General features: G+C 53.2%; 9 protein-coding genes across 9 annotated transcripts; 5 read left to right on the top strand and 4 right to left on the bottom strand.

Moving 5' to 3' along the window:
- The first annotated feature begins 636 nt into the window (after nt 1-636).
- Nucleotides 637-4,093, top strand: ASPBRDRAFT_39054 (ATP-binding protein). The gene has a single exon (XM_067624061.1). It carries the CDS (start codon nt 945-947, stop codon nt 3,828-3,830), a length of 2,886 nt encoding a protein of 961 aa, XP_067483814.1. The 5' UTR covers nt 637-944; the 3' UTR covers nt 3,831-4,093.
- Nucleotides 4,094-4,480: 387 nt separating this feature from the next.
- Nucleotides 4,481-5,677, top strand: ASPBRDRAFT_116605 (DUF4050 domain-containing protein; the record flags this gene model as incomplete). The annotated part of the gene is made up of 1 exon (XM_067616999.1): nt 4,481-5,677. The coding sequence occupies one exon, from the start codon at nt 4,481-4,483 to the stop codon at nt 5,675-5,677; it is 1,197 nt and encodes a 398-aa protein (XP_067483813.1).
- A 1,108-nt stretch (nt 5,678-6,785) lies between these two features.
- On the bottom strand, nt 6,786-14,249 carry ASPBRDRAFT_39052 (uncharacterized protein). Its single transcript, XM_067624060.1, has one exon. It carries the CDS (start codon nt 14,031-14,033, stop codon nt 6,918-6,920), a length of 7,116 nt encoding a protein of 2,371 aa, XP_067483812.1. The 5' UTR covers nt 14,034-14,249; the 3' UTR covers nt 6,786-6,917.
- Nucleotides 14,250-14,460: 211 nt separating this feature from the next.
- Nucleotides 14,461-14,849, top strand: ASPBRDRAFT_192688 (uncharacterized protein; the record flags this gene model as incomplete). The annotated part of the gene is made up of 3 exons (XM_067620512.1): nt 14,461-14,515; nt 14,602-14,659; nt 14,729-14,849. 3 exons carry the CDS (start codon nt 14,461-14,463, stop codon nt 14,847-14,849), a joined length of 234 nt encoding a protein of 77 aa, XP_067483811.1.
- Nucleotides 14,850-15,348: 499 nt separating this feature from the next.
- ASPBRDRAFT_26999 (PAPA-1-like domain-containing protein) lies at nt 15,349-16,651 on the bottom strand (the record flags this gene model as incomplete). The annotated part of the gene is made up of 3 exons (XM_067622320.1): nt 15,349-15,600; nt 15,683-15,789; nt 15,847-16,651. 3 exons carry the CDS (start codon nt 16,649-16,651, stop codon nt 15,349-15,351), a joined length of 1,164 nt encoding a protein of 387 aa, XP_067483810.1.
- Nucleotides 16,652-16,795: 144 nt separating this feature from the next.
- ASPBRDRAFT_414073 (uncharacterized protein) lies at nt 16,796-17,451 on the top strand. The gene has a single exon (XM_067624560.1). The coding sequence runs from the start codon at nt 16,940-16,942 to the stop codon at nt 17,288-17,290; it is 351 nt and encodes a 116-aa protein (XP_067483809.1). The 5' UTR covers nt 16,796-16,939; the 3' UTR covers nt 17,291-17,451.
- ASPBRDRAFT_52161 (uncharacterized protein) lies at nt 17,359-18,090 on the bottom strand (the record flags this gene model as incomplete). Its single annotated transcript, XM_067626855.1, has 4 exons — nt 17,359-17,419; nt 17,537-17,636; nt 17,681-17,910; nt 18,086-18,090. The coding sequence occupies 4 exons, from the start codon at nt 18,088-18,090 to the stop codon at nt 17,359-17,361; spliced, it is 396 nt and encodes a 131-aa protein (XP_067483808.1).
- Nucleotides 18,091-18,472: 382 nt separating this feature from the next.
- Nucleotides 18,473-19,923, top strand: ASPBRDRAFT_39049 (uncharacterized protein). Its single transcript, XM_067624059.1, has one exon. The coding sequence runs from the start codon at nt 18,539-18,541 to the stop codon at nt 19,823-19,825; it is 1,287 nt and encodes a 428-aa protein (XP_067483807.1). The 5' UTR covers nt 18,473-18,538; the 3' UTR covers nt 19,826-19,923.
- Nucleotides 19,917-24,746, bottom strand: sec31 (putative protein transport protein (SEC31)). Its single transcript, XM_067624058.1, has 7 exons — nt 24,270-24,746; nt 24,094-24,210; nt 23,931-24,036; nt 23,642-23,875; nt 20,786-23,585; nt 20,430-20,728; nt 19,917-20,370 (listed from the first exon to the last, which is right to left on the bottom strand). Exons 1-7 carry the CDS (start codon nt 24,476-24,478, stop codon nt 20,326-20,328), a joined length of 3,810 nt encoding a protein of 1,269 aa, XP_067483806.1. The 5' UTR covers nt 24,479-24,746; the 3' UTR covers nt 19,917-20,325.
- Between the last annotated feature and the right edge of the window lie 69 nt (nt 24,747-24,815).

Genomic DNA, 24,815 nt, shown 5'->3' with positions numbered 1-24,815 from the left:
ATCAGGTTGTGTTGCAACACTTCCAGTTGTCACCAGGTTAGTCCTAATCCTTCTGTGTCTTTTCTCGCAATTGTTCCTTCCCACCTCCTTGCCCCTTTTCGAAGATGACAAAACCTTCTTTTCTTCTTTATCCTCTGAATCGTCCATGAGGAGATAGTTCGGACCTTCCTTTCCCGGTTGGTCTGCTACTTGCCAGTATACTTTGTCTGAGAAAAACCATTATAATTGCATTATTGTGCTTCACTGTCACTCATCCTACGTAATGGGAGCATTGGCTGACATTTACCAAGATTTACCATCTAGCACTGTGAATTTTTACTTTGACTCTGACGTCGATTCTCTTGTCATACCAGCATGAGTGGTGGGGTACAGGATTGCGGTTGCATCAGGCTTTGCTTCGGTGTCGATCATCTGCTAAGGCTGGCGCCATTCCGTGCAGATTCACAGTTAGGACAAATTCGAAATAATAAAACCATTCATTTCTGGATCATTCCACTCTTGTTTTCTTGTTCACCGTAGATTGGGTATCCGTTGCATTATACTTTCCGTAAGCCGCAGTAGTATCCATGACTAGAAAAGGGCGCAGCTGAGCGAACTAAGCAGCATCGATCTGGATGATGCATCATGTCGAGTTGACGCTTACGTTGTTGGCTTTTCCAGGTGGTTAGATCACTGCAATCAAGCTTAAATCCTCTCTGCCTGATCCACTGGGCCTCTTTGCACTTGCAGCAGCCACCAGTCTTCCTAGTCACGTGATGCTGCAGTTCGGCGCTGACAAAGGAGAGCCGACCCGCAAGGAACAGTCCAGAAAGGCAAGATGAAAGTCTTGCTGGCCTCACTCCAACTTGCACCCACGCTGATGCAGACGGTTTGTTCCCTGCGGCGTCAGCAGTAATTCGATTGTCCAGTTCCGGTGGCATCGTTGGCCCCGGATGTTTTCGTCAATGCACCAAGGCAGGTTCCTTCGGTCTGTAGCACGACCCTGTCGGTTCATCGCGCATCGCCGCTATCCCGCCGCCGTTGTCTCGCATTCGCGTCGGTTCCATCTTTCGCGACCATGGCTATCGTCAACTCCTCCAGATCCTCATAATGCTCGTGATTCGACAACAGGGAATGTCCCCGGTGATTTCCCTACTCACAATGCAGAACCCACACTAGCTACCCGTGATGCTTCCGTTGCAACACCCTCCGCAGACCGATCGGATAAGAAAGACGCGAGTCCCTACGGTTCGGCAGTCCGCAGAGCTTTACGGAACAGACGACCGGCGAAGGAGTGGACTGCTCCGGTCGCTACTGTTCCCGACTGGTTCTACGAGCGAAATACGGTGGTCAATGATGGCAAGGGGGACGGTGACGTCAAAATACTACAGCATGTGAAGATACGGCCGACGGAAGTTGAACCGGAGAAGGAGGAGGCCACCCAACAGCTCGGACGCGGCGGTAGTGGAGAAGAGCCACCTGCGCCTGAGGGATCTGATATCCCGGAGGATCGGTATGCTTTGACGGAAGCGCTGTGGGAAGAGCTGTGCGCATCTGCCCGAGCCGGGTTGCGGCTGCCGCCAGCCAAATACGCCCAAGAGCCCTCCGCACGCAAGTCGCACCTCGTCCTTCAGTACCCGGGCAGTGATGGCATACTTTTCCTGGACGCGGTAGTCAAGAGGCTGGCGCAAGAGCTGGGGGCGGATTTGGTTACACTCAACGCACAGGACATTGCCCAGCTATGCAGCGAGCAGGATTTGGCGGATATCGGCACAACATCGCCCATCAGATCGCTTGGCTATGAAGTATACCGGCCGTCCCTTTCTGATACCTGGCAAGACGACGGTATGGGTGATGGGGATGCCGACGACGACGTCATTGACACGCCACGCAGTCTCCGGTCGTCGGGTTTGCGTCCTAAATTCATAACCATCGAGAGCACTCGTGACTCGGGCGATATCGCGCTTCCCAACCTGATGGGCCTGAAATCGTTGGTGGCCTCGTTCAATGCACCGGCGGACCAGATGGGTGGCTCTTCATCACAAAGTGCTGTCAATCGCGCAGAGGATAGGCGACTCCGACTTGTTCGAGAGCTCCTTTCCTCGCCCAGTAAGCCGTCGAAGCAGATGTCGCCAGCAGCAACAGAAGGTGAAGACTCTGCTGCCCACGAGATAGCGGAAGGTCGCAGCCCTGCCCTGGAGCGAGATGTCATCGTGCAAGTTCAGGATTATGGAGACATCCAGACCACCCGTGAGGGCGCCAAGTTCATTACTTTGTTACAAAAGGCTATAGAGGAGAAGAGAAAGGCTGGTTACCGGGTCCTCTTCGTTGGTACATCGGCACAAGAAGCTGCACCTGATTCGGATGCGGCCAAGCTCATGCAAAATGCCTTTGACGATCAATTCTCGCAGATGCTGGTCATCACCCCCGCTATGAAGTCGGAGGTGGCGGAGCGCGTGTTTGCTGAAGACCGCAAGACCCGGACTCTCGATATTAACATTCGCCACATCCAAGATCTGCTCCGAACGCGACTCGCCGATAGCCCTTCGGCGCTCAAGGACGACATTTACCGTGATCGCGCCTGGCCTCTGGATGCGTCTCTCGTGAAGGAAAGTGGCCTTGATGAGCGGTACTGGCCGTACAGCCAGGTTCATTGGGCCACGACTCTGGCACTCGGTTCTCTGGGCACCGATGAAGCTTTCGGTTATGATCACATTCGTCGAGGACTCGAGATGATGCAGAAGACTGAGCGTGTCAAGAATGACTGGCTGCACGAGAAAACGCCTAAACCGAAGGCTACCGAGATGGGAAATGACCGGGAGCGCCTATTAAGCTCGCTGCGGAAAACATGCAATACACATGAAAAGAAATTATTGAATGGAGTCGTGGATGCCAAAAGCATTCGTACTACATTCTCTGATGTCCATGTGCCGCCTGAAACTATTGATGCATTAAAGACCCTGACCTCCCTCTCTCTAATCCGGCCCGAAGCGTTCACCTACGGTGTTCTGGCGACTGACAAGATCCCTGGCTTGTTGCTCTACGGGCCCCCAGGTACGGGTAAAACCCTCCTGGCGAAAGCCGTCGCCCGCGAAAGCGGTGCTACCGTCCTAGAAGTCAGCGGGTCCGAAGTCTACGACATGTACGTTGGCGAAGGCGAAAAGAACGTCAAGGCCATCTTCACGCTGGCTAAGAAGCTGAGCCCCTGCGTCGTGTTCATCGACGAGGCCGATGCCATCTTCTGTTCTCGCACTGGAGCCAGCAGCCGAACGTCGCACCGGGAGCTTATCAACCAATTCCTGCGGGAGTGGGACGGGATGAACGACATGTCAGCCTTCATCATGGTTGCCACGAACCGACCATTTGATCTCGATGATGCGGTTCTCCGACGTCTCCCTCGACGTCTGTTAGTGGACCTTCCGACCGAACAGGATCGCTTGGCCATCCTGAAGATCCACCTGAAGGACGAGACCTTGGACAGCTCGGTCGATCTGGCCGAGCTGGCTCGTCGCACGCCTCTGTATTCCGGTTCCGACCTCAAGAACCTTTCCGTTGCGGCAGCGTTGGCATGTGTCCGGGAAGAGAACGACTTGGCAGCGCAGCACCAAGGCGAGGAGCCATACCAGTATCCCGCGCGACGCACCTTGACCTGGAAGCACTTCGAGCGTGGTATGGAGGAGATCAGCGCATCGATCAGCGAGGACATGTCATCGCTATCGGCAATCCGCAAATTCGACGAGCAGTACGGCGACCGCAAGGGCCGACGTAAGAAGGCCCCTGGCTGGGGCTTCATGCCGGCGGGCATGGACGAGTCGGCAGGTAGCGTGGACGCGGCGCGCGTCCGGACCTGAACTGGTTCAATTGTACATCTTTATGCAATTGGGGGGTTCAATAGAAGTGGATTGCTTGTATGTTTTCATGTCACATAGATCAACTTGATTTTCTTTGCGTTTGTGTAGGACTGGATTTGGGATGGAATTGGAATGACACGCAAGGGCAGGAACTGGGCTTGTATACTACGAACTGATTAGCGACACGAACCTCAATGTATCAATACAACACAGCAACAGAATAGAATTCCAGTTTAATTCATAATAGAGGAATCATATCGTCCTCCGGACACAGCAGGGGACAGTCAATGAAATGGGATGATGAATCGGCTGCTGGCACGGGGTGAGTTTTGCGGGGAAGAAAAAGACTAAAAAAGAAAAGAGGAAGATGCAACAGTAACTTGAATGACATCGACGAGGCGGCAGCTCTCCTTGGATCAGCCAACCTTCTTTCTTCCTTCTCGTCCTTCGCCATTTTCTCTTTCTTCTGCTTCCCCCCACCATCGTGTCAGTTTCAGTCCCTCGCTTCCAGTCTTCCTTCTTGGCGGCCAACTGCTATCCCATCCTGCAGAATCTCTGCAGACTCTCATTCCGCCTCCGCACGCGACAAAGGAAACCCCTCCGCGCCTCTCTTCAAACCCTTGGCTGCCCCTCTGGCAAATCCCCTCACAATGGCGACTGAGGCCCGCGATGCCGCCATTCGAGACGCGAAGCGCTATGTTCGCGAGATCGTCCGGAACGACTGGGTCTTTGAACCCTCCTCCGAGCCTGGCGTTCCCTCATTCTCATCTCCTCCCACTCCCGACCAAGATGTCCTGCATTGGCGTCAACGCGAGTACGACAGCTCCGGCTCCGAGCTAGAACCCCAGCCTTCACCTGCCATCAGCCCTGTTGGTGGACAACAGCATGCCTCCGACCTCACCAGCCCGCTCGGGACCCCGCTCAGCGACGACTCCGAGCGGAGGCGCAAACGGCGTCGCCAGATGGAGGAGGAAATGCAATGGAACGCAGGTCTCCGCACATGGGTAGAGCGTCGGGATGCGTGGTCAGGAGCTCTCTCAAGGGACGAGATCCGAGCGAGAGAAGCAAAGACCCAGCAGGCTGCTACGCCTACGACATCATCCTCGGAACTACTACAAAATGCGCCCGTGCCTATTGCTACTACAGCAGCCACTCCTCCCCTCTCCGCTACATCGGCCACTTCCCAAAACGACCTTGCCCTACGAACTGAAGCTTCCCTCAGCATCGCCGAAAACGAGGGCGCGCTCCCTCGGCCGCCATCTCGCGGCGAAGAACCCTCCACAGCAGCAGAACAACCACCCCCGCCTCCCCCCGCAGGGGACGACGAGAACCAAGGTGGAGGAGAGTCTTCTTCCTCTGCAGATACCGGGTTGACTCAACCTGACTCTACGCATCAGCAAACAAGCAGCGAAGACCCCTTCATCCCTGTCGTCTCGTCCCTCATATCCAATGACAACCCCATCCGCGCCTCCATCACCCCAGCAATGTACCCATCGATCTACTCGAAAGTCGTCATTCAAGGCCTCACCCCCACCGTGCCAATCAACCTAGCAGATGTAACCAAGGCCATGGTCCAAGGATGGAAATCGGACGGCCAATGGCCCCCGAAACCCTCCTCAATCGTGCTCCAAGACACCGCAACGGTGCGGCCTAAACCTGAGGAGCCTGCAGCTGCAGCAGGCGATAAGCCGCCGTCGTCGCCCGAGTCCAAACGGCGCTCAGGGGTGGCCAGCGCCGTGCGCAAGGTCTTTCACTTCTCAGGCTTCCATCCCCATCATCCGTTCCACCGGAGAGGGTCAAGCAGTCAGCAAAATGAAGGGGGTGCTGAGGGAGGTGTGAACCAATAGTTGCCAGTCTACTCTACCTTACTTTCTTTCTATTTTCCCCCCCGCCTTGCTATTATGACGATGACGTTGATGACAATGCTTTGATCTGCTGTAAATAAGCTAAGCTAAGCTAAGCTAACGAGGCTATCACGATAACTTTGGGGTTCGGGTTCTGTTTTGGGGATTCTCATGACTTATCAAATGGATGCTCGCATGCATGCAATGCATACACACACGCGCGCCCGCGCCGGCGCATACGTACATGCACGGGCGTGCATAATTAGTTTGTCATGCATATTGATTGCTGGCACTTCCCTTCTAACTACGTACTTAGTTTTCTTCTCTGCCGTTTCCTCACTACCTTCCTCATTGTTATATGCTTAGGTTCCCATTTATTTTATATTGTCTTGCTCTTGCTTCCCATCATCCTTCCCCCATCCCCTCTGCCATTCCCATTATTACAAATATGTTTCCTTCCCCCAATCACTACCCCGACATCCATATACTCTCTTCTAACCAAAAGTATCATCTTATCTATCTATCTGTCTGTCCATTTACCCCCTTACGCGATTCAGACCCTATCAACAAGATGACAGCTCAAACTGATGATGTCCTCCAATAAATGCCATATGAATGGATTATGTTGATAAAACGCAAGTGTATGTGTATGTGTGGCGTTCAAGAATTGAAAAAGAGGAAGTTGCATGCTGCATAGTACGGTAATGCTTGTTTACTGGATATTTTTGAATGTACTTGGGTTTCATCATTGGTACTAGTACTTTGGAATATATGGATACGTCATTGGCTTAGCTCGCGGGTTGATTGCTTTGTTTTCCCTGCTAGTTTTTTTGTGATAATATATATATATATATATATATCATCTAAATTCTAATCTTCTATGGGTATCTGACGATCAGTCTGTTTTCTGTAGTAACCAAATGAGGTTCTTATTATCATGGAATTTGAATGAGATCTACACGTAGTAGCATCTCTTATCACTAGCTCCATTCATAGTACTAGTAGTCTTAGTACAATATTCTACTTCTTTACTCAATATCAATGTAGTAAGCAATATGTATCGAGTAACTATGGTAATGGTCTGTATCTACGGAGTATATTCTTGGTATTATAGAGATTCATCATTCGATTACTATCTAATTCATCAAAGAAGTGGAGTATCGTACAAGATTACCATCAATGCTGACATCGATACCAGACAGGCACTCTATCATGCCAGTGGGGATTATATAATTCTAATCATTCAATAGCCAATAACATCGACAAGGTCGAGAGTATATGTCGTATTCGCAGAACCAGACACCTGATCTGGATGCCGAACTGCAAACAGAGAATCCTCCGTACGTGCGGCATTGCCGTCATCGGCAAGGTCAAGGTCAAGCCCTCTCACCACATCCGAGAATTCCCGCACAACAGGGCCAAGTATTTTCTCCGAAGACTGTTCGAGCTCCGCAGCAACAGAAGGCTGAATGCTAATTTCCTGGGGCTGGTGCCCGCCGCGTCGGGTGAAGTAGAATTTCTTTTGGTGGCGGGACCAGCTCTCGTTAAGGTAGAGTTGCAGTTCGCGTGCTGCCGAACGCTGGAGATCAGGGAAGAATGACGGGTTCGTGGCTATAGATGAGAGGGTTTCTCCTGTGCTGAAGGCTTCAGTGGTGTGGGGTATATCGTATAGGTCTGTTGTTGACAGGGGTTGGTTGAGATGGCTTGCGGCGAAGGTCACGTAGTTTTGGAAGGCGTGTATCTGAGCGAGGATTCTTTGATCGATGTCGGTTGCTCGGTCTATGTAGTCGATGATTGGCAAGGCGGCTGTGATCATCCTAATGAAGGCAGCGGCGCTGATAGCCACGGCAGGGTCATTAAGCTTGGTGGCATCGTGCGTTATGGACAGTAGGGCGGTGTGTGATGCTTGAAAGACGGAGTGGACGATGTTCAAGAGGGATGTCACGCAGGCAGAGTCCGTGGTGTCCATATTGAATAAGAGATCCTGGAAGACGAGCGTGATGGTCTGGATAATGGGCCGGCTTAGAATCCAGCATGCTGGATTGCTGAAGGACGCCTCGAGATAGGCCGGGAATACCGCCTGCAACAAGGTCGCCCGCAGGGTTGGCTTGTCAGGAAGGCCAGCTTCATAGGTGTCTGCCATGGATGCGTGTAGCTGGTTGACAAGGTAGTCCTGCTGCCCATCGATCGCGGCTCGCTCGGAAACGCTCTGAATGAACATGATGAGCGTCCTTGCTACTTTCTCCGAGGATAGCTTTGGCTCGTAGCCCTTCAACCGAGCCACGATATACGTTGGATCATCAGAAGGTAGAGGGAATGACGCAGGGTCGGTAAAGAAAGGGTCGATAGGGCAAATGTCTCGACTGTGCTGCTGCTGGAATGCAACGATCCGATGAACAAATTCCACGTAAGCGCCCTGAACGCTGGCCGCACCGTTACCCAGTTCCAGATAGTTTGCCTTCATGGCAGACATCATGTTCTGAATGATCTCTCTGTACTCCTGCTTGATAGCGGAGAGCTCCCGGGCCTCCACATCCTCCAGTAATTGCAAATGCGCGCGCATGTTGGAGAGAACACTCGATATCAGAGAAACCCGCCGGTGACTTAAATCATCCAGAGTAATCAGATACCTCCCAGCTTGTCTGTCCCTGGCAAAGGGCAGATTCTGCAATAGCGGATCCGCCACCACTTGATTCAGCAAAGCTTCTGTTAGGCGATGCTGGTATTTCAGCATCGAGACTCGCTCTACCAGACTTGACACCCACATTCCGATCACTTGGACTTTGCAATCTGCTGCAAACCGTGGATCCTTCTCAATGCTGTTTGCCAGAAAGAGAGGCGTGAACTTTCTCGTCTGCATCGTCAACCGAAGTGATGTCCAGGAGTCGCCGTTGTACGGACTAAGGTAGCTGTCCCAATGTCGTAAGCCATGTTTGACAAGGGTTTGGGCGATAGACGTCCAGCATTCCACAACATTCAGCAAAATCGCATCTTCAGGACAGTAGTCCTCTCCAAAGCAGTTCGAGATGAGTCGGAACACAGCAGGATGAAGGACCTTGTCCACATATTCGACTTCTGGACTTATCGCTGGAGACTCGCCATATGCAGCCGCAATGTCTGTCCAGTCCCCATACTCTTGGCTGTCTTCATCAACCGCCGCAGGGACACTTGCTCCTTGAGCTGCCGGGGGAGACTCGCACTTATGAACGTAAGTGGCAATCACTTGCAGCGTTTCAGAGACAGTGGTATTGACTCGAGCAATCCTGGCGTTGAAGAGACCAAGTAATGCTTTGATAGGCGCTCCCAAGACAAGCTTATGGGCGTGCTGCAATGTTGGTGCTGAGCGAATAGCACTATTTAGACCGTTGAGCGCGGTCTTCAGTAAGGACTCGATCTGTCGCTGGTTCTGTGCAATCGTTCTCTCAACTAACTGATCGGAGAATTTGTTGCCCGCAGTGTTCTGTGATTCAACCTCTTGACGTGCAAGTGCATGCTGCTTCAACAATTCGGATACAAAGTAACTATGCCAGTCAGAAAATGGTTCAAGTCCAGCAACATCTTCGTCTGTCGAGAGCTTAAAGCGGACAAGCCTAGTCCAGGAGCGGATACTGATGTTGCATGTCTCCCGATGGGAGCTGGCCGGATGGACAAGGTCTCTGATTGTCTGAAGGCGAGGCCGGCACCCGTCAGGAACAGCGTAATACAATGTACACAGGAGGTCATGGTGGTTCCTCAAGGCGTCCAAGTCCTCCTGACGTATCGGCTTCTCTTTGGGATATACTCGGCCATGATTAGGCAGCAGGCGCCACGCAAAGTTGCGGACCTTTTTCTGGTCATAGATCTTGGCCAAGTAACGCAGACCACTTGCGATGATCTTCAGCAGAATGTGAAAACACGGATCCTCAGGCTGCACTTCCAGTGAAGGTTTCTGGTCGAGTTCGTCGAGAAAAGCAGGAGACCTGTAACCTTCCTCGTGCTTTAGGTTGTACAGGGTATTCTTTGCAAAGAAATCATAGAGAGTGTCGAGTATTGGCTTGCAGTCCCTCCAGCCCCAACCATTGATGAGGTAGAAGCACCTGTGGAACAAGGTTCTGCAATACTTGTAGTATGAGATTGGCTGCGTTATGGACGTGGCATCATAGCGATCCAGTACTGGGCGCAGCAGTGTCTTAATAACGGCCCAGTTCCCGTGGGCTTCCCAGAAGCGCGACCCTATCCGAGCAATGCCAGAAGCATCGAGTTCGTCCAAAGGCAGAATAGTGAAAATACAGTGCCAAACCCGCTCTAACCGAGGGATATCCGCCAAGTTTACCAAATCGTCATCTTGACTCGAGTAGGCTTTCGTCAAAACCTCCTCAAGGCATCCCTTTAGTCTATCTGTGCCGCGAAGGATGTGTCGGACAATAACATAGGCTTCGGCAATGATATGGTCGCTCTGAATTCCTGCGTCACGCTTTTCAGGAGACTCGATATTCGCTAATAGTCTGCGGATACTGCTCTGTCCCAATGGGGTTGTGACAAGTGCGATAGTTTGTTTGGCGGCTTGCTTCAAAGATTTCAACACCTCCTCGGTAAGTGCATCATCAACAAGTTCGTGCCCGGAAATCTGAAGAAGTTGGTACGTAAATACAGAATTGTACGAGCAAGTGGCTGTCAAGCACTCTATCTCACGCTCAGATTTCGGAACCAGAGTTGTCAGAGTATCATTGAGTTTGCAGACAAGGCTCAGAGCCCGTCTCACGAACCCTATCCTGTCGATGGGGTCGATGAAAGAAAGCGTGTCCGTGACATACTTGATCAGGTACTTGTATAGGTTACAATCAATCTTCTCAGTATCCTCCGGCGTTGCTGTTAGTCCGGTGTCGCTCTTCTCAATCATTTCAATCATGTTGTCGAAAATCAGACCCAACTCCGAAGACACCGCGTCATTCCAAGAGCCCCAACGATAAGCTCTATCCCCAGCCTTGAGCAAGAGAAAACCGGCATCTTTGTCAAGGTCTCGCTTAAGGAACTCCTGCGAGCGCGCAAACTGCCCACTTCCGAGAAATGTGGTCTGGTGGAAGAATGTGCCTGTAGACAAGGGAAATACGTTGAAAGTCACGCTATATGAAGGCTTAAACCCTTGTAGCGCATCGGATGAGCTATTCATAGGTAAGTTGCCATTCTGCAGAAAGGGCTCTGGGTCCATTGATTCTAGAACCAAAGGTTGTTGGAATTGGTTGTCATTGATTGCAAGCCGCTTCGGCGGCCGCTTCTTCAATTGGCGCTGAGCTTGTGGCCTGGCTTCCGGTTCCTTCGTGGGCTGATTCGTACCAGTGGGCTGGACGCCAACAGTGGCAGGAGATGAGCTGCGGCTTGAGATGAAGCGGTCTAATACCAAGTTACTCTGTCGTGCTTTCGGTAGGTGTTTATGCCGATAGTCCCGGTTGAGCAAGGAGAGAGACCTCTGAAAGGACAACGGTGATGCAGGCTTGTTACGATGGTTTGCTACCTCAAGCATTGCTGGCCGCGGGTTTTGCCTTGTCAGGGAGGTGATAGCAAGATTTCTTCGAACAATCCACTTGTTGGGCCGTTGCTCCGGTTGCATCAGCCTACTGGAGTTGACAGCTGTCTTGGCCACTTGATCAGGGACGCGAGGATCGGTACTTGTGGCGTGCTCATCGGCTGTACTATTGGCTCTAGATGGGAGGGCCGACGAGGCATCAACCCTACGATTTTCACTCGCTCCTTCGGTAATTCTTCCTAGGGATCCGGTTGGTCGGTTTGAAGATAGGACAGCCAGCGGTTGTCGTCCAGCGACCTTAGCCTTGGGCCGAGACGGAGGCAGTTTCGTCTGTCGAAGCCGTCCTTCTTGCCAATCGTGTAAAGACTCATTGACATCCTCCGTATCCACACGTGAACTGAAGTTAAAGAACTTCCGGGTGGGAGTTCGTCTCCCTTTGTCCTGGCGAGAGCGTGCTTCTCTTGCAGCAATCCGGAGAAATTGCGGTTGCTCACCGCGGGATCTAGAGGCAACATCTGGTGCGTCTAGAATGCCAATCCTGGGCATACTGGGTGTAGGTCTCTTCTGTTTTCTGGACCCATAGGCAGGGTCCGTGAGCCTCGTTTGTCTCTTCAACCGAGGGCGTTTGGGCGCATGAGCAGAGCGCATGCTATCACCCTCCGACGTCAGCCGTTTCTTTCCTGGCTGCCGGGTCTTGGTTGGGGCTGTACGAGGTGCTGGTGGGAGCATGTAATCAATCCGATTGTCTTCCGGGATGTCCTCTCCAAAGTCATTGTCATCGAATGGTTCAAGCCCAAGGTTAGCTAGTAGTTGACGGGGATTGACCGCGTCCTCCCCATCTTTGGCCTCACTCTCGTCGCCAGAATCTGGATCAGCAAGCTGTCTTAGTGAGGAAAGCTTCGCATTTGAGCCCGATGCTATTGTCGTGCTGTTGCTTTTCGTTACTTTACGCGCAACACCCTTTGCGTTTTCCGTTCTGTGATGCATTCTTTCACGCTGTCGCTGCGTAGCACTCAAGCGTCCTTCTTGTTGTTTCTGGTCCAACCTCAGCCACGACGCCGGTAAGACACCTTTGATTCGACGCTGGTACATTCTGACATCAAAGTCCTCGTTCTCGCTCTCAGCTGCGCTTGCATCTTCAGGATCAGAGTTTGATCGTGTGTGGTTCCCTTTCAGATGAGCATCAACAGGTTCATCATCCTCTTCGCCTCCAGACCAGTCCATCCCGTCCTCCCCTTGAGCCGTAGCCCCCTGTCCTGACTTGACAGTGGTGGTCACTGACGGTGGCGTATAACCACGAGGGAACCGAAACACATTCGAGGGTCCTGTAGCGGGCGAAGAAGTAGCATTCGCCTCCGAACGGGGTGGGCTTGGAACACCGAATACCGTCGCAGTGTTTTGGCGCATGGGAGATGAATTCACGATGACTACACTTGGCTGTTGCAGATTTCGCGAATGAGGCCTAGAGACCTTGCGCCTTTTCGGTTGCCGGTCTAGCACGCCAGTAGGAGAGTGGCCCAGTCGTGGAGAACCATGTTGTAGCGCAGGTTCCGGGGAGTTCCTAGACAACCTTTTTTCTGCACGACGAGTCTCTATCGGTGATGAGGGTTGAAACTCAAACTCTGCTCCAAAGCTATCAGACATGGGCTCAGCGTCAACGTATTCCTTGCCTTGGCTCTCCTCGCCTGTAGCCTGAGGCAAATCCGGCTGAGCCACCCGTACAGGCTTGACGCCTCTTGCGCGCATCATATTCCGATACTTAGCATCTTCCAACATGTACGGATGCAACTGGATAGCTTTGCGCTCTCGTAATGACCTTCTCGCCGGCGGTGACATTTCCCGCAGTATTTCCTCGGGGAGATCGAGCGGAGGTAGCAACTCCTCAATAAAATTGTTCGTGGGCTGCTCTGGTTGCACTGCTTGCTCCTGCGCACTCTGATCATTCTCGTCAAATTGAAGGGAGTCTAGAGAGGACAGGGGCGATGAAGGAGTCGAAACATCGTGATTCCCCTCGACTTGCCGCGGTTGGCTATCGAGCTTGTTCCTCGAGTACACGTGGAGCGGTCTCCTTGACGGCCGGTAGTCGAATTGCAGCTCGTCCTCTGAACTTGGAAGATCCCATATACTGTCGTGTTCCTTGGCTCGTGCGGTAGGTGGTGCGCTACCATCGGTTGTTTTCGAAGATTGGGCAAGGGGTCGAGAGTTGTCCTTTTCCTTAGCACGGGGAGTCTCCTCATCCTCAGCGAATCCAGGCAACGGTTCCTCATCAGCAGTCTTCGGTCTAGCATTAGCTACTTCTGAAGATTTCGTAGGCAGGCGAGATCCATCAATGTTCCCCTTGGCACGAGGAGTTTCCTCATCTTTAGAGAGTCCATGCAACGATTCCTCAGCTTCGTCGTCCTCATCGACAGACTTGGACAGATTGTTAGCTACTTCCAAAGATTGTGTAGGCATGTGAGGGTCATCAGTATTCTCCTCAACACGAGGCGTCTCCTTGTCCTCAGGAAGCCCGGACGATTGTTCCTCGGCTTTGTTACTGTCAACGGCAGCCTCAGTCGGTGCCGTAGAAGGCCCGTCATGCTGCTCTGTTGGCCCAGGAGCACCATTGAGATCCTCGGGAAGAGTCACAGGACGGTCACATTCGACTTTGCTGTCCTGGGAGGCAATTTCCTGCGGCTCATGTTGTGCTTCATCCCGGTGATCCAGGACAGTTTCCTCCACAACAACTGCAACTGCACCACCAATATCTGCGACCGAATCTTCCACAGCATTGTTCAACTCTCCTGTCTCCTGGCTGTCGAGTCCGTCCTCCGAGTCCGAGTCCGGTACGAACCCTCGCGCCCGCCATGATTCCATTTGTGTCCTAGGCGCGGATGGCCCATCTCCCTAGATATTCATCACCTCGTAACGGCGGCAGGGCCCAAAAAACTGCGCACGATAATCTATGGGAATGGACGCGGACGAAAAGTTGCACAAAAATCTGACCAGTCAGTCGGGGGTCGTGGCAGGGATCCAGATCCACCGGGATTGATAATAGTGAAAGTTGAGCGGGTTAATTGACGCAGTGGTTGCTGGTCGATGCGACGCGTCGAAAATGTGGGGAGGACGCGATGGGGCTTAAACGGCGGATGGCCTGGCGCAATTTTGGCGATTGCCCGGCGGGCGGTCCGGCCGGAGCTTCTTGGCCCAGCGAGCTCTTTCAGTTGAACGCTACGGCATCATTGCTAGCTCAGTCTCTTCGCATTGAACTTTCCCAGCAGCCACTAGACAACTTATCTGCATCATGAGTCGCAATTGGATTCCGGCGCTTATGGCCATTGGCATGGGTGTCTGGACTGGTAAGTGTTGGGAATTCTTCCGCTCACTCATATGAGCATGTGATCGCCATCCAGCTTGCTAATTGTTACGTTTGCCGGCTCTGCAGGATACTATACCTTCCAGCCTGCGTTGCGAGAATTACAATCGGATAAGACGGCCCCTCAGTAAGCCTGACCTACCAAGCCAGCTGTCTTGCGCGTCGTTCTCAGCTGACCGGAATGCTTCACCGATAGGACTCTGCCGTCGCAAGCCCAAAAGATCGCTTCCACACCCACACCTAGTCCGAATAAGGATTCAAACAAGCCGGTGACCCAGCCCAGCGAGGCAAAGGCTCCCGAGCCTCAAAAGAGCTAGCTTGCAGCTGAATAAGTCGCTTTGGGATGCATACGCTGCTGAAATGCCGCTGGTCGGTAATTTGCAGCCAGAATATCCAGCGCATTAGTCCTTTTGCGAGTCCATGATGGTCTGGAATAGAGATTGGAGTTACAGATGGGAGCCCGCACTGAACTCTCAGACACTGCTAGCGGTGACTGGGAAATTTCGTCTCAAGTGGGCTACTGAATTGCCGGACTGCAGTGAGATCAGAAAGCTCCCCCGGCAGCCTGAGATTATGTACAGCTCGAGTAGTATACGAGCTTCCGCCACTGTACATGTGACTCTACAGCTCATGGTCATCCATGGCCAACAATACTTGATGGGAATAGAACTAGGTCCTGTTCACTAAGCTATAGTATAAATAAATCACTCTGTAAATGTACATCCTTAACCCAGGTATCGTAGAAGCCCATGCCCTCCCTAGAAACCTGATTCAAACGCCCGGCTCCAGATGCGCCCATATTTCCATACTAGCCAGCTACACCTCTTGCACGAGCTTGCCCGAGCCATTGCCACCAAAAACACGTCCTGCAGGTATATCGAGCCATTCCTCTGGCACGCCAACTAGGCTGCCTTGGCGGCCACTTACCCACCTTACCATCGTCGGATCCGGTTTCTCGGGTTCCGCGACCTCCTGCTCTGCAGAAGCTGCTTCGGCTGCCTCTGCAGCTGGAATCCGTCCTCGTCGCTTGGGTGCCTGCTTCCGGAGGAGCCTGTTGATGGTGTCCATCTGTGATTCTCATATCAGCATCGACTTACAATGCGGGAAAGCCCATCTCGCTGCACTTTGCGAGATCTTAGACGGTACGTACCTTCTCCTCCTCATTGCGCTTCTCGCTGAGGTTCTTTCTACGACGAGCCATTTCGGCACGACGCATAGCGCGCTCCTCGGCTGTCAGGTGCTTCTTCACCTGGGGCTCTGCTCTCAGTCAGACTTATGATGCTTTTAATGACAAAGTGGGACGGAAATACTCACCCATAGGAAGTTGCAGGAAGTCGTTACCCAAAGTACCCCTTTGCCGTTTGGTCATCTTGCTCAGATCGGCAGTCGGGGTATCGTCATCACTGTCCAGGTCGTCCTCTTCATCTTCCTCTTCCCCTTCCAAATCCTCTGCGCCACCATTGGCCATCATACTTTCGTCCTGGTCATCTGGTTCGCCTTCAGCGTCTGACTCCAGCTCCGAGAGCTCCTCGTCATCGTCATCCTCGTCGTCATCGTCTAGCTCCATCTCTTTTGCCTCTACACTTTTGACAGCTTTCCCGCTCGGCGCTGCCGCTGCCGCTGCTTTCGCGTGCCGTTTGGACACTGGCGGCTGCGGCGGCGCATCATCCATGTCTAAATCGCCATCGGCATCTACGTCATCGTCGTCTTCACCGGGAGCATCTTCGTCGTCGTCCACCTCGTCTTCTTCCTGGTCTTCCAGGTCATCTTCGTCGCTTGTGTCCACTTCAACAAGCTTCTTTTTGGGTCTGCTGGTACGGGGACCCGTCACAATGGGATTCTCCGTGAACACATTAACCGAACGTCTGGTTGATGCACCACTTCGGGTGCTACCACTGGTAACTTCACGAAGTTTGCTGGACGGCATCTTTACTGTCAAATATATTGACCTTTGGGTGGAATTCCCGTGCAACTCAGGTGCAACGCGTGAAATTGTCACCGCTGGGGTGGAGATAGCAGCCCGGGCGGCAGCTCTCGTAGATCTGGTGTTCATGTTAGCATCCATGCTCGGCTGGTCATCCCGCCCCAGGCGGGAACGTAGTGAGCGACGCAAAAGCATCGTAGCTGCTACTGGAGTCCCCGCGAATCTCCCGATGACAGAGGATGCAAAGTGCAAAACAGAGATACAGTCCCAGCCGCAAGAGGTTGAAATAAATCAACCAGAGAAAAAATAGCAGGCTCAAGTAAGATGAACTGTGCGACAAGCAGACAAAGAGGGATCACAGATCAAGGGCAAAGCAAGATGAAACAAAGGTAGTTGAAAACAAATCAAAACCGATGTAGCAGAGATAGTGTTGTAGGAAAGCCAGATGATGGTCTGGAAGTAAACTCAAACAGAGTAACAGTGATGAGGGGGATTATCTGGCTTTTTCCCAGGATGTCCCGGTGGATGGTTGGAATTGCGGAGGCAGGGAAGAGGGGGAGGATGAGGAGGGGAGTGAATGAGCGCATCTGGAGATCAAGAGGGATGGGGATCTCTCGATGGGCAGAAGCAGCGCCAGATTACCATCATCCACCGCTAAGAATGACTACGTGGGCCAGTGTTCAGGATGAGCCATGCACTCCGGAAAGGCACAGGACATCCACCCCTATCACATCTCTGACGGACGCCACTTGGACATCTCCCCGCGACATGGAGCACGAGGATGGAACCAATGGGAGCATTCTGAATGCAGATGTTCAGGGCCGATGGATTTAAGCCCAAAAAAGGCGCGGTGAATCCAACGGCGGTGCGGTATCTGGCGCAACCCCGGACGGACCTAGGGATTATTCCCTGGACTGACCCAGCAGGGGGGTCCCGATGGTGCGCGGGCAGAATAGATGAAGCCTCAGGATGATTAATGTAAATAAAAAGGGGAAGGGGGGAAGAGGGGATGGAATCATCTGTTTCCGATGTTTTGCAGATGTTGAACAATGTAGAGCCAGGCCAGAATAGACCAGAGACAGACCAAACGAGACGAGACGCGACAGGGAGACATGGGCATAGCAGAATTGGTGTGTCAAGGCAATACGAGGGCGACTCACCGAGAGGTGATGGATGCTTTCTCTAGTAGAAAGTAAGTGGTCGTCAATGCAACCCCAGTGAGACCTGGGCTTGGACAGCAGTGGCAGATGTTCTGAGTGGACTGGCAGGCAGAAAAGTACACGTATGTGTCGGTACCTGATCGAGCGACCCAAAGCCAGAGCAGAGCAGAGAATGAACCGGTTTGATTGAATGCTCCTTCAGCAAGAAGAATCCTTGAAGATCCGCGGACTTTCGCCTTCGTCTTTGCGGCTTCAGCAGTTCTGCCAGGCGGTCGGTATCCTTGGCCGCTCTTCCTTATCATCTTTGTTCTAGCACGCAGGGGATGTCCACTACAGAATCTATTGCTCGTGAATCATGATTTTGTTACTCTATACTACTTGTGGATGATAATTATGCTCAATCTTGTTGATCATCGTCTTTCCCATGTTCAATCGTATGTGATGTCGTTGTTAACTCCCATAAGATCACCCCATAGTAGTAGTATCTCCATAGATCGGACAATATATTTTGAGTGGAGATACTACTTGATTTCACTATTTAACAGTAGCTTGCTGTCAACAACAATAAGTGTAGGTTGCCAAACATCCACATTAATTTCTTCATATTAGTATATAAGTACCTATACCTGTCAGAACATCCCCAAAAGCTGCCCAGTAATCATAAAGTTCAATGTTTCACCACAATTAGCCTTTGTGGCCCAGACCTTCATCCAAACTTACACATCTCTCCCCCAGAAGTACCTGTCGTACAGCCCATACCGCCCCCATACATACCACCAATACAGCCGAGGTCGGGGCAACCCAATCTGGCTCTCCTCACTTTATCTTCCCTCACATGGTTATCCATCGCTATCTCCTCACTCAACCAACTCTTCTACTCCCCTTTTGCTGCTTTTATTGATTACAGAACCTTATACAAATCATGGCGGACTCTAAGCCGAAGCCATCCTCAATCCCTCAATGGCAGCAGCCCAACAATGCAACCAACACTGACACCAACTCCGAGTCTACCTCGTCGCCGCCCTCCGACGACACCTCCCGGTCAACTCTCATCGAACAAGCAACCAAGTTCCTCGAGGACGAGTCCATCCGTGACGCTCCCACCGATCGCAAAGTGATATTCTTGCAATCCAAGGGTCTCCGAGAGGACGAGATCAACACCCTCCTAGGCATATCATCCACCCCCAAGGCGAGCGACACAACCGAGGAAGAGAAGCCCGCTTCCCCGGACAGCACTACGTCCAGCAGTACCGACCCAGCACCAGCACCAGCATCAGCATCAGAACCAACAGACAATGCCTCAGCATCTTCAAACCAACCCACGCCTTCATCCTCGATAACCACACCTACCCCATCACCAGCAACCACAACCCCCAAAACCAACAATACCCGCGACGTCCCCCCCATCATCACCTACCCAGAATTCCTCTCCACGCCGACCAAACCACCCCCACTTGTAACCCTCCGCAGCGTTCTCTACACGCTATACGGCGCAGCCGGTCTAAGCGCCAGCTTCTACGGCGCAAGTGAATACCTCATAAAGCCGATGCTCTCGAACCTGACCAGCGCGCGACAAGAGCTAGCCTCCACGGCGACAAGCAACCTCCAAAAGCTGAACGAGAAGCTCGAGCAAAACGTCTCCGTAATCCCAGCGAGTCTCCTAGAGACCCAAAAGAACAAGAACATCGAAAGCGACTCATCCTCCACCGACACCGAGTCCATCACCTCCGACCCAACGGAACTCTTCCACCGCGACGTCGCCACCCAAACAGCAACCTCGGACTTTGGCCCAACCTACAACAACAAGACAGGAACAGACAAAGTCTCACCCGCAGACCCCACCGCAGCCGTAACCGACCACCTCAAGCGCCTCGAAAGCATCCGTTCCCAGCTCCGCGAATGCTCCGACACAGAGAAAGAGTCCAGCACGCTGGACAGTGGGATGCGCACGCGCTTGAATGAACTGCACCATTACCTGGACGGGTTGATCTACAGTAAACCTGGGTTTAATCCGCTATCTGGGTATGGAATGTACAGCACGCCTGGGATCGATTCGGGGAGTGGAGCGGCAACAGGAGTGGGGAAGGGCGAGGAGGATGCCATTGCGAACTTTAGGGCGGAGATTAGAGGTGTGAAGGGGGCGTTGTTGAGTGCGAGGAATTTCCCTGCGGGTCGTGGGGGGAGGATTGGGGGTGTGGCAGGGAGGTAAACTTACGGTAGGGATATCTTGTTAGTAGTATCTGAGGTATGATGGATGGATGTACGTATGCTGTATATATCATAAAGTATATGAATTTTTCGTTGTAGACTATTATGCTTCATGTGTTGTGTTAGCTGTTGTTCTGCAGCAGTAGTATCTAAACAGACTTGATTCAATATCTCTTCCTCTGCAGGATTGCCGCATATGAAGAGAAGAGCGTGATGGTCCAAGCCCCAAGATTAGACCGAAAGCAAAGGCAAAACCATAAACACAATTTACGACTGATTCTAATACTACCAATAATAGAATGAACATAGTAATAACATTGACATCTGAAGGAACAATTCGCAAACAGCCCTACCAAGGCAAAAACGGACCGGACAATGAGCAGTACAGTGAAGCATAATGAAAGAGGACTCTTCTTTCCTTTACATACAACTCATAATCGTTCTTCTTTTGATTTACTTCCTTTTCCTGTCATAGCCTCTTAACCTGAACGTTGAATCACTTTACGGGGTGGCCCGGCTCATGCTGATGAGACGCTTCACACCGACCTGTTGATAAAAACCATTAGTATTGGTATAATTCAATAAAGATATGGAGAGATAATCACCATCCAGTTGCCGCACTCGTCCAACCGGTTAGTCATGATGTCGACGTGGATAGTCCGGGCGGTCTCGTAGTCGCGCGCCTGGATGGCGCGAGCCAGCTCCGCCATGTCTGCAATCGTGTTGGGCTTGAGCAGGTCCTCGTTGTTGAGGTGGTCAAACAGGATGTTCAATCGCCGTTCGGCATCATCGACCTGTGCCTTGAACGAAGACGGAGCCCGAGACTTCACGCGCTGCATGTCCGCGGAGAGGATCTCATAGACAGGCATGGCATCGGCCGGGATGTGGGAACGGTCACCAGGGGCTATGAGAAGTCAGAATCAGAGACAACTACCAAGAAAGGAAATAGAGTATCACTTACGGTACTTAGGCGGGGCAGGTGCTGGCTTCTTCTGCGAGGAAGCCGTGCTTGGCCGGGACCCGGAAGCGGCCTGAGGCGGAGGGACTTGTTGCGGCGGGGGCTGCACGTGTGGCGGAGGAGTGCTCGGGACATAGTGGCTTGCGGCCGGAGGCTGAGGGGCATACGGAGAAGCAGCCGCCTGCGGGGGCGGAGGGACAGGTGCCCGGGTCTGCAATTGCGGGCTTGCAGCCTGCGCGGCTGGGCTAGGAGCATACCGGTTGGGTGGCGGGGGCATAGTAGGCGGTGCGTTGTATGGAGAGGGTCCCCGAGGAATGGATGCCGGGACGCCCATTGTGGACGCCGTGGGAGGAGACTGGGGCAAGGAAGCGTAAGGGTTGGCCGGTGGAGGGGGCATCGTAGTCGTAGCCGGCTGCACGGCAGGTGGCGAGGTCATCCGTGGGGGAGGAGCAGTGCCCTTTGGCGGAGGGGGAACTGAAGGTGCCCGCTGACCAGCCGGTGGCGGAGGTCCCTGGGTGAGTGTAGGGGATTGATTCGGGAAGGGAGACGCAACCGTCGCAGCAGCAGGGGTGGACCTGCGTGGTGTGGGAGCTTTGGCAAAGCCTTCTGGCAGATCATTCCATGCGGGCAGATTCGTGGCAGTAGTGTAGGTGGTGACGGCAGGGGCAGGAGACTGGTTGGATGCACGCGGAGGCGGCGGCACAGCACCGCCTAGGGGCTGAGCACCATAAGCAGGTGCCTTGGGCGGCTGATATCCTGCAGGGGTGTAACCGCTACCGCCAGCTGGGGGCGCATATGGGTTGACAGGCTGCGCCGTCGCGGAAGCGGCGGTAGGAGCGTAAGGGTTGGCAGCGGCAGTCGGGGGAGCATATGGGTTAGGAGCGGCAGTCGGAGGAGCGTACGGGTTGGCAGCCGGAGCAGCTGGAGCGTAAGGGCTGGGAACAGCAGCCGGCGCAGCCGGTGAGTAGGCTCTCTGAGGCTGGAATGCATTAGGCTGGGGGAGAGGCTTGTTGATGGCGGCGGCCCTGGTCGTGGTAGCGGTGGGCTGCGTTCTCTGAGGGGTTGCCTGCCTCGTAGCCAACTTGATACGGTTCCGGGCAATCTCAGCTTCGGGGTGCTTCTCCGGCACAAGATCGAGGTACTTCTGCGCAACCTGCAGGCGTCCGTGTGTAGCAACAACGTCGGCATACTCGATGTACTTGTCGTACAGAGTGCTGAGCTTCCAGTCCGACTCCTTGGTGCGTTCCGTGTCTTCGAACTTGGTGACCTGGCGGAAGATGGTCACCTTCTCGATGAGGCCCTGCAGAGCACGGACGTGAATCGAGAAAGCGGAGTCATCAGCAGCAGTTTCGATAGCCTTCTGCTCGTGCTCACGCAGCTCCTCGATCCAGATCGCAACGACCTTCTCTAGCTTGGAACCGGCCAAGAAACAGAACGAAGCATCCTTGCGGATAGCCTTGTCGTCGTTGTTGCGGAGTTCTTCCTCCAGTCGGTCACCGAGAGCCTCGCAAAGGTCAGCAAACTCCTTCTCGTCAGCGAAGGTGCAGAGGGCCGCCATGACCTCCTTCCAGTTAGACAGGTCAGCGTTGTAGACGACATCCCAGAGGTTCTTGCCGACAATGGAAGCCAGCAAACGCACGTAGTTGGGGCTATTGGTCTGCTTCTGGAAGTAGTGCTCCTGGGCCTTCTCAATGCATTTAGGACCGCCACAGATGGCGATCATGAAAGCATCAGAGAGGCGATCTTCCTTGAGGGCAACGTCAAGGGCCTTCTCAAAGTCACCGAGGAGCAACGCCCGGGTAATGCCGGTGTCTGCTTCATTCTCCGAACCATTGAAGATGTGGAAGGGGTTGTTGGTCTTGGCTCCCTTGGAGGCAGCCAAATCGGACAAGAAATTGTCCGCCTCGGGGTTGGCATCAAACATCGACTGCAGGCGCCTGTGCTTCTTGGCTCCCGACCCGCGGGATTCCTTCGCCGCCTCCCCATTGACTTCCTCCTCCTTACCCAGACCGAGCTTAGACAGGCTATCCGCAGCCTCGTCTGCTTGGTCAGCGAAGCCAAGGTATTCAACAAGTCCCTTGCGAGGGTCCTTAGAGATCAGGGCTTCAATGACCTTCCAGTCGGCCTTCTCCTCGTCGCTGCCAGCGTTAGCCGCTCTGCTTTCGCAGATGCTGCGCAGATCACCCTCCTTGAGCGCGGTCTCGAATGTCTCAGTGGACTTTCCAACAGCTTCATCAACTTCAAACGGAGTGATCTTGATCTTGGATGCACGTTGTCCCTTCTCAACCAGGTTGACCGAAACGACTCTGCCACCGAAGCCGAAGGTGGCGCTGCAGGGCCTCTCGAGCCATTTGGGGGGCTTCGGCAGCGAGAAGCTCGAGACCTGAGGCTGAGTCTGTGCCTTGGCAAAGAAGTCCTCGCCATCCAGAGCCTGGTTCTGGTCAGCGATGGCCTGAGCGGTTTCGGTGCTAGTGTTCTGGATGGTCTGGATGGAAATCTTTCCATCGAACGACGCGGTAGCGAAGAAGTTGGGGTTGTGCGGGTTCCAGCGGGTCTGGAAGGTCCAGTTGGTGACGACGGGAAATTCGCCATAGGCATGGCCAGTTTGCGGGTTCCAGCACATCGTACGGTTATCCTTTCCGGACGAGAGAAGCAGATCGGGGTCCTGGGCACACCAGGAGAGCGACAACACACCGGACTCATGGCCGCGGAGGGTCCTCTCTGGAGCATGTGAGTTGCGGAGATCCCAGACACAGATCAGAGGATCAGACTCGAGAGGGGTCGCTGTGACGAGTTTCGTAGGCTGCGCTGCGTTAGTCCAGATAAAAGGACTTTGAGGGACGTCCGTGAATGGCTCACCTTCTCCGGGTCCCAGGCCACAGCGCTAACTGCCTTTCGGCCCATGTTGTTGAGAGTCAAGCTCTCCTTCTTTGTCTTGACATCCCACACAGTGACGAAGCCTGCACTGCTACCAGTGACCAAGATGTGTGCAACCTTCTTGTTCCAGTCCAAGCATTCGATGTCGTCCGCGCGGGCCGCCGTGCCTCCGAGTCGGTATGGGTTCGCGATATTGTTCAGGTCGGAAATGTAGAGCTGTCCAAATCATGAGCCTAAAAGTCTAGACACCTTCCCATCGTATATAGCCTACCTCGCCCTTGGCACCACCGGTTGCCAGCAAGTTCGAGTGTTTGGGATTAAACTGGAGGGCCTTGATAGCCCCTGAGTGTTTGGAAGTTCTCGAGATCACAGCATCACTTTCGAATCATTAGCCAATCATACGGCTCCTGCATATAGCACACCCGCCAACTCACTCAGAACCATTAAGTAGCTTATCGGCATCCCATAGATCCAATGAGCCGTTCTCCAGAGCACCGGCTATCACACCCCGCGAGTTATCTTCGGATTCCGTCCACGCTAGATCATTGAAGCTATTGGAGAGATATAGTTAGCACATCAGCTTTCTTTACACGGAAAATTGCCTATTTACCCGGAATCCGTATCAATCTTGGCTACCGGCTGTAGCTCTCCGCCGGTCTCATGGCGGCTAAGTGCCAGATCCCAGAGCTCCAGACATGTCTGATTGGAGAAGTCGACGTCAACAGCACCGGCCCGAGTACCGGTAGCGATCAAAGGCGACGCAGCCCCGGGGGACCAGGCGAAAGTGGCCGTCCGGGGAATCTCCCTCAGACGCACCATGGTGAGATGTAAAGGAGCGGCGGGAAAAGGAAAGGATATAGATTAGGAGAGGACCAGACACGAATTAGGAGGGTCTGGCACCAAAGGTCATAGACAGAAGGACGAGAAGCAACACCAGGAGAAGGAGAACCGGGAAACACGAGCGAAGAAACAACCCAAGAAAGAAACCTCCCCTCTCTATAGGAGAACCGAGGGGTGCATATACGGTGAGTTGCCAAGTATGCGATCGAGAGCGTCACTGCAATCAACCAAGTGTCCTCCTGGAGGCGCTCGGGGGGGCACCATCTGGCCCCTAAACCGCTTTGGGCCCTCGCCAAAACACCCGCCCCGGGGGCAC

The sequence above is a fragment of the Aspergillus brasiliensis genome (assembly GCF_001889945.1).
Source record: "Aspergillus brasiliensis CBS 101740 unplaced genomic scaffold ASPBRscaffold_2, whole genome shotgun sequence".
Taxonomy (NCBI): Eukaryota; Fungi; Ascomycota; class Eurotiomycetes; order Eurotiales; family Aspergillaceae; genus Aspergillus; species Aspergillus brasiliensis.
This window is presented reverse-complemented; position numbering and strand designations above follow the sequence as displayed.

Excerpts from the sequence above, each read along its gene's own strand:
- ASPBRDRAFT_39054 (XM_067624061.1), top strand. The coding sequence starts at position 945 with ATGCACCAAGGCAGGTTCCTTCGGTCTGTAGCACGACCCTGTCGGTTC.
- ASPBRDRAFT_39052 (XM_067624060.1), bottom strand. The coding sequence starts at position 14,033 with ATGGAATCATGGCGGGCGCGAGGGTTCGTACCGGACTCGGACTCGGAG.
- ASPBRDRAFT_414073 (XM_067624560.1), top strand. The coding sequence starts at position 16,940 with ATGAGGGGGATTATCTGGCTTTTTCCCAGGATGTCCCGGTGGATGGTT.
- ASPBRDRAFT_39049 (XM_067624059.1), top strand. The coding sequence starts at position 18,539 with ATGGCGGACTCTAAGCCGAAGCCATCCTCAATCCCTCAATGGCAGCAG.
- sec31 (XM_067624058.1), bottom strand. The coding sequence starts at position 24,478 with ATGGTGCGTCTGAGGGAGATTCCCCGGACGGCCACTTTCGCCTGGTCC. Across the intron at positions 23,876-23,930 it reads CCGGTGGTGCCAAGGGCGAG|CTCTACATTTCCGACCTGAA; the intron begins GTAGGCTATATA and ends TGATTTGGACAG. Across the intron at positions 20,729-20,785 it reads ACCTGCCCCGCCTAAGTACC|CCCCTGGTGACCGTTCCCAC; the intron begins GTAAGTGATACT and ends GACTTCTCATAG.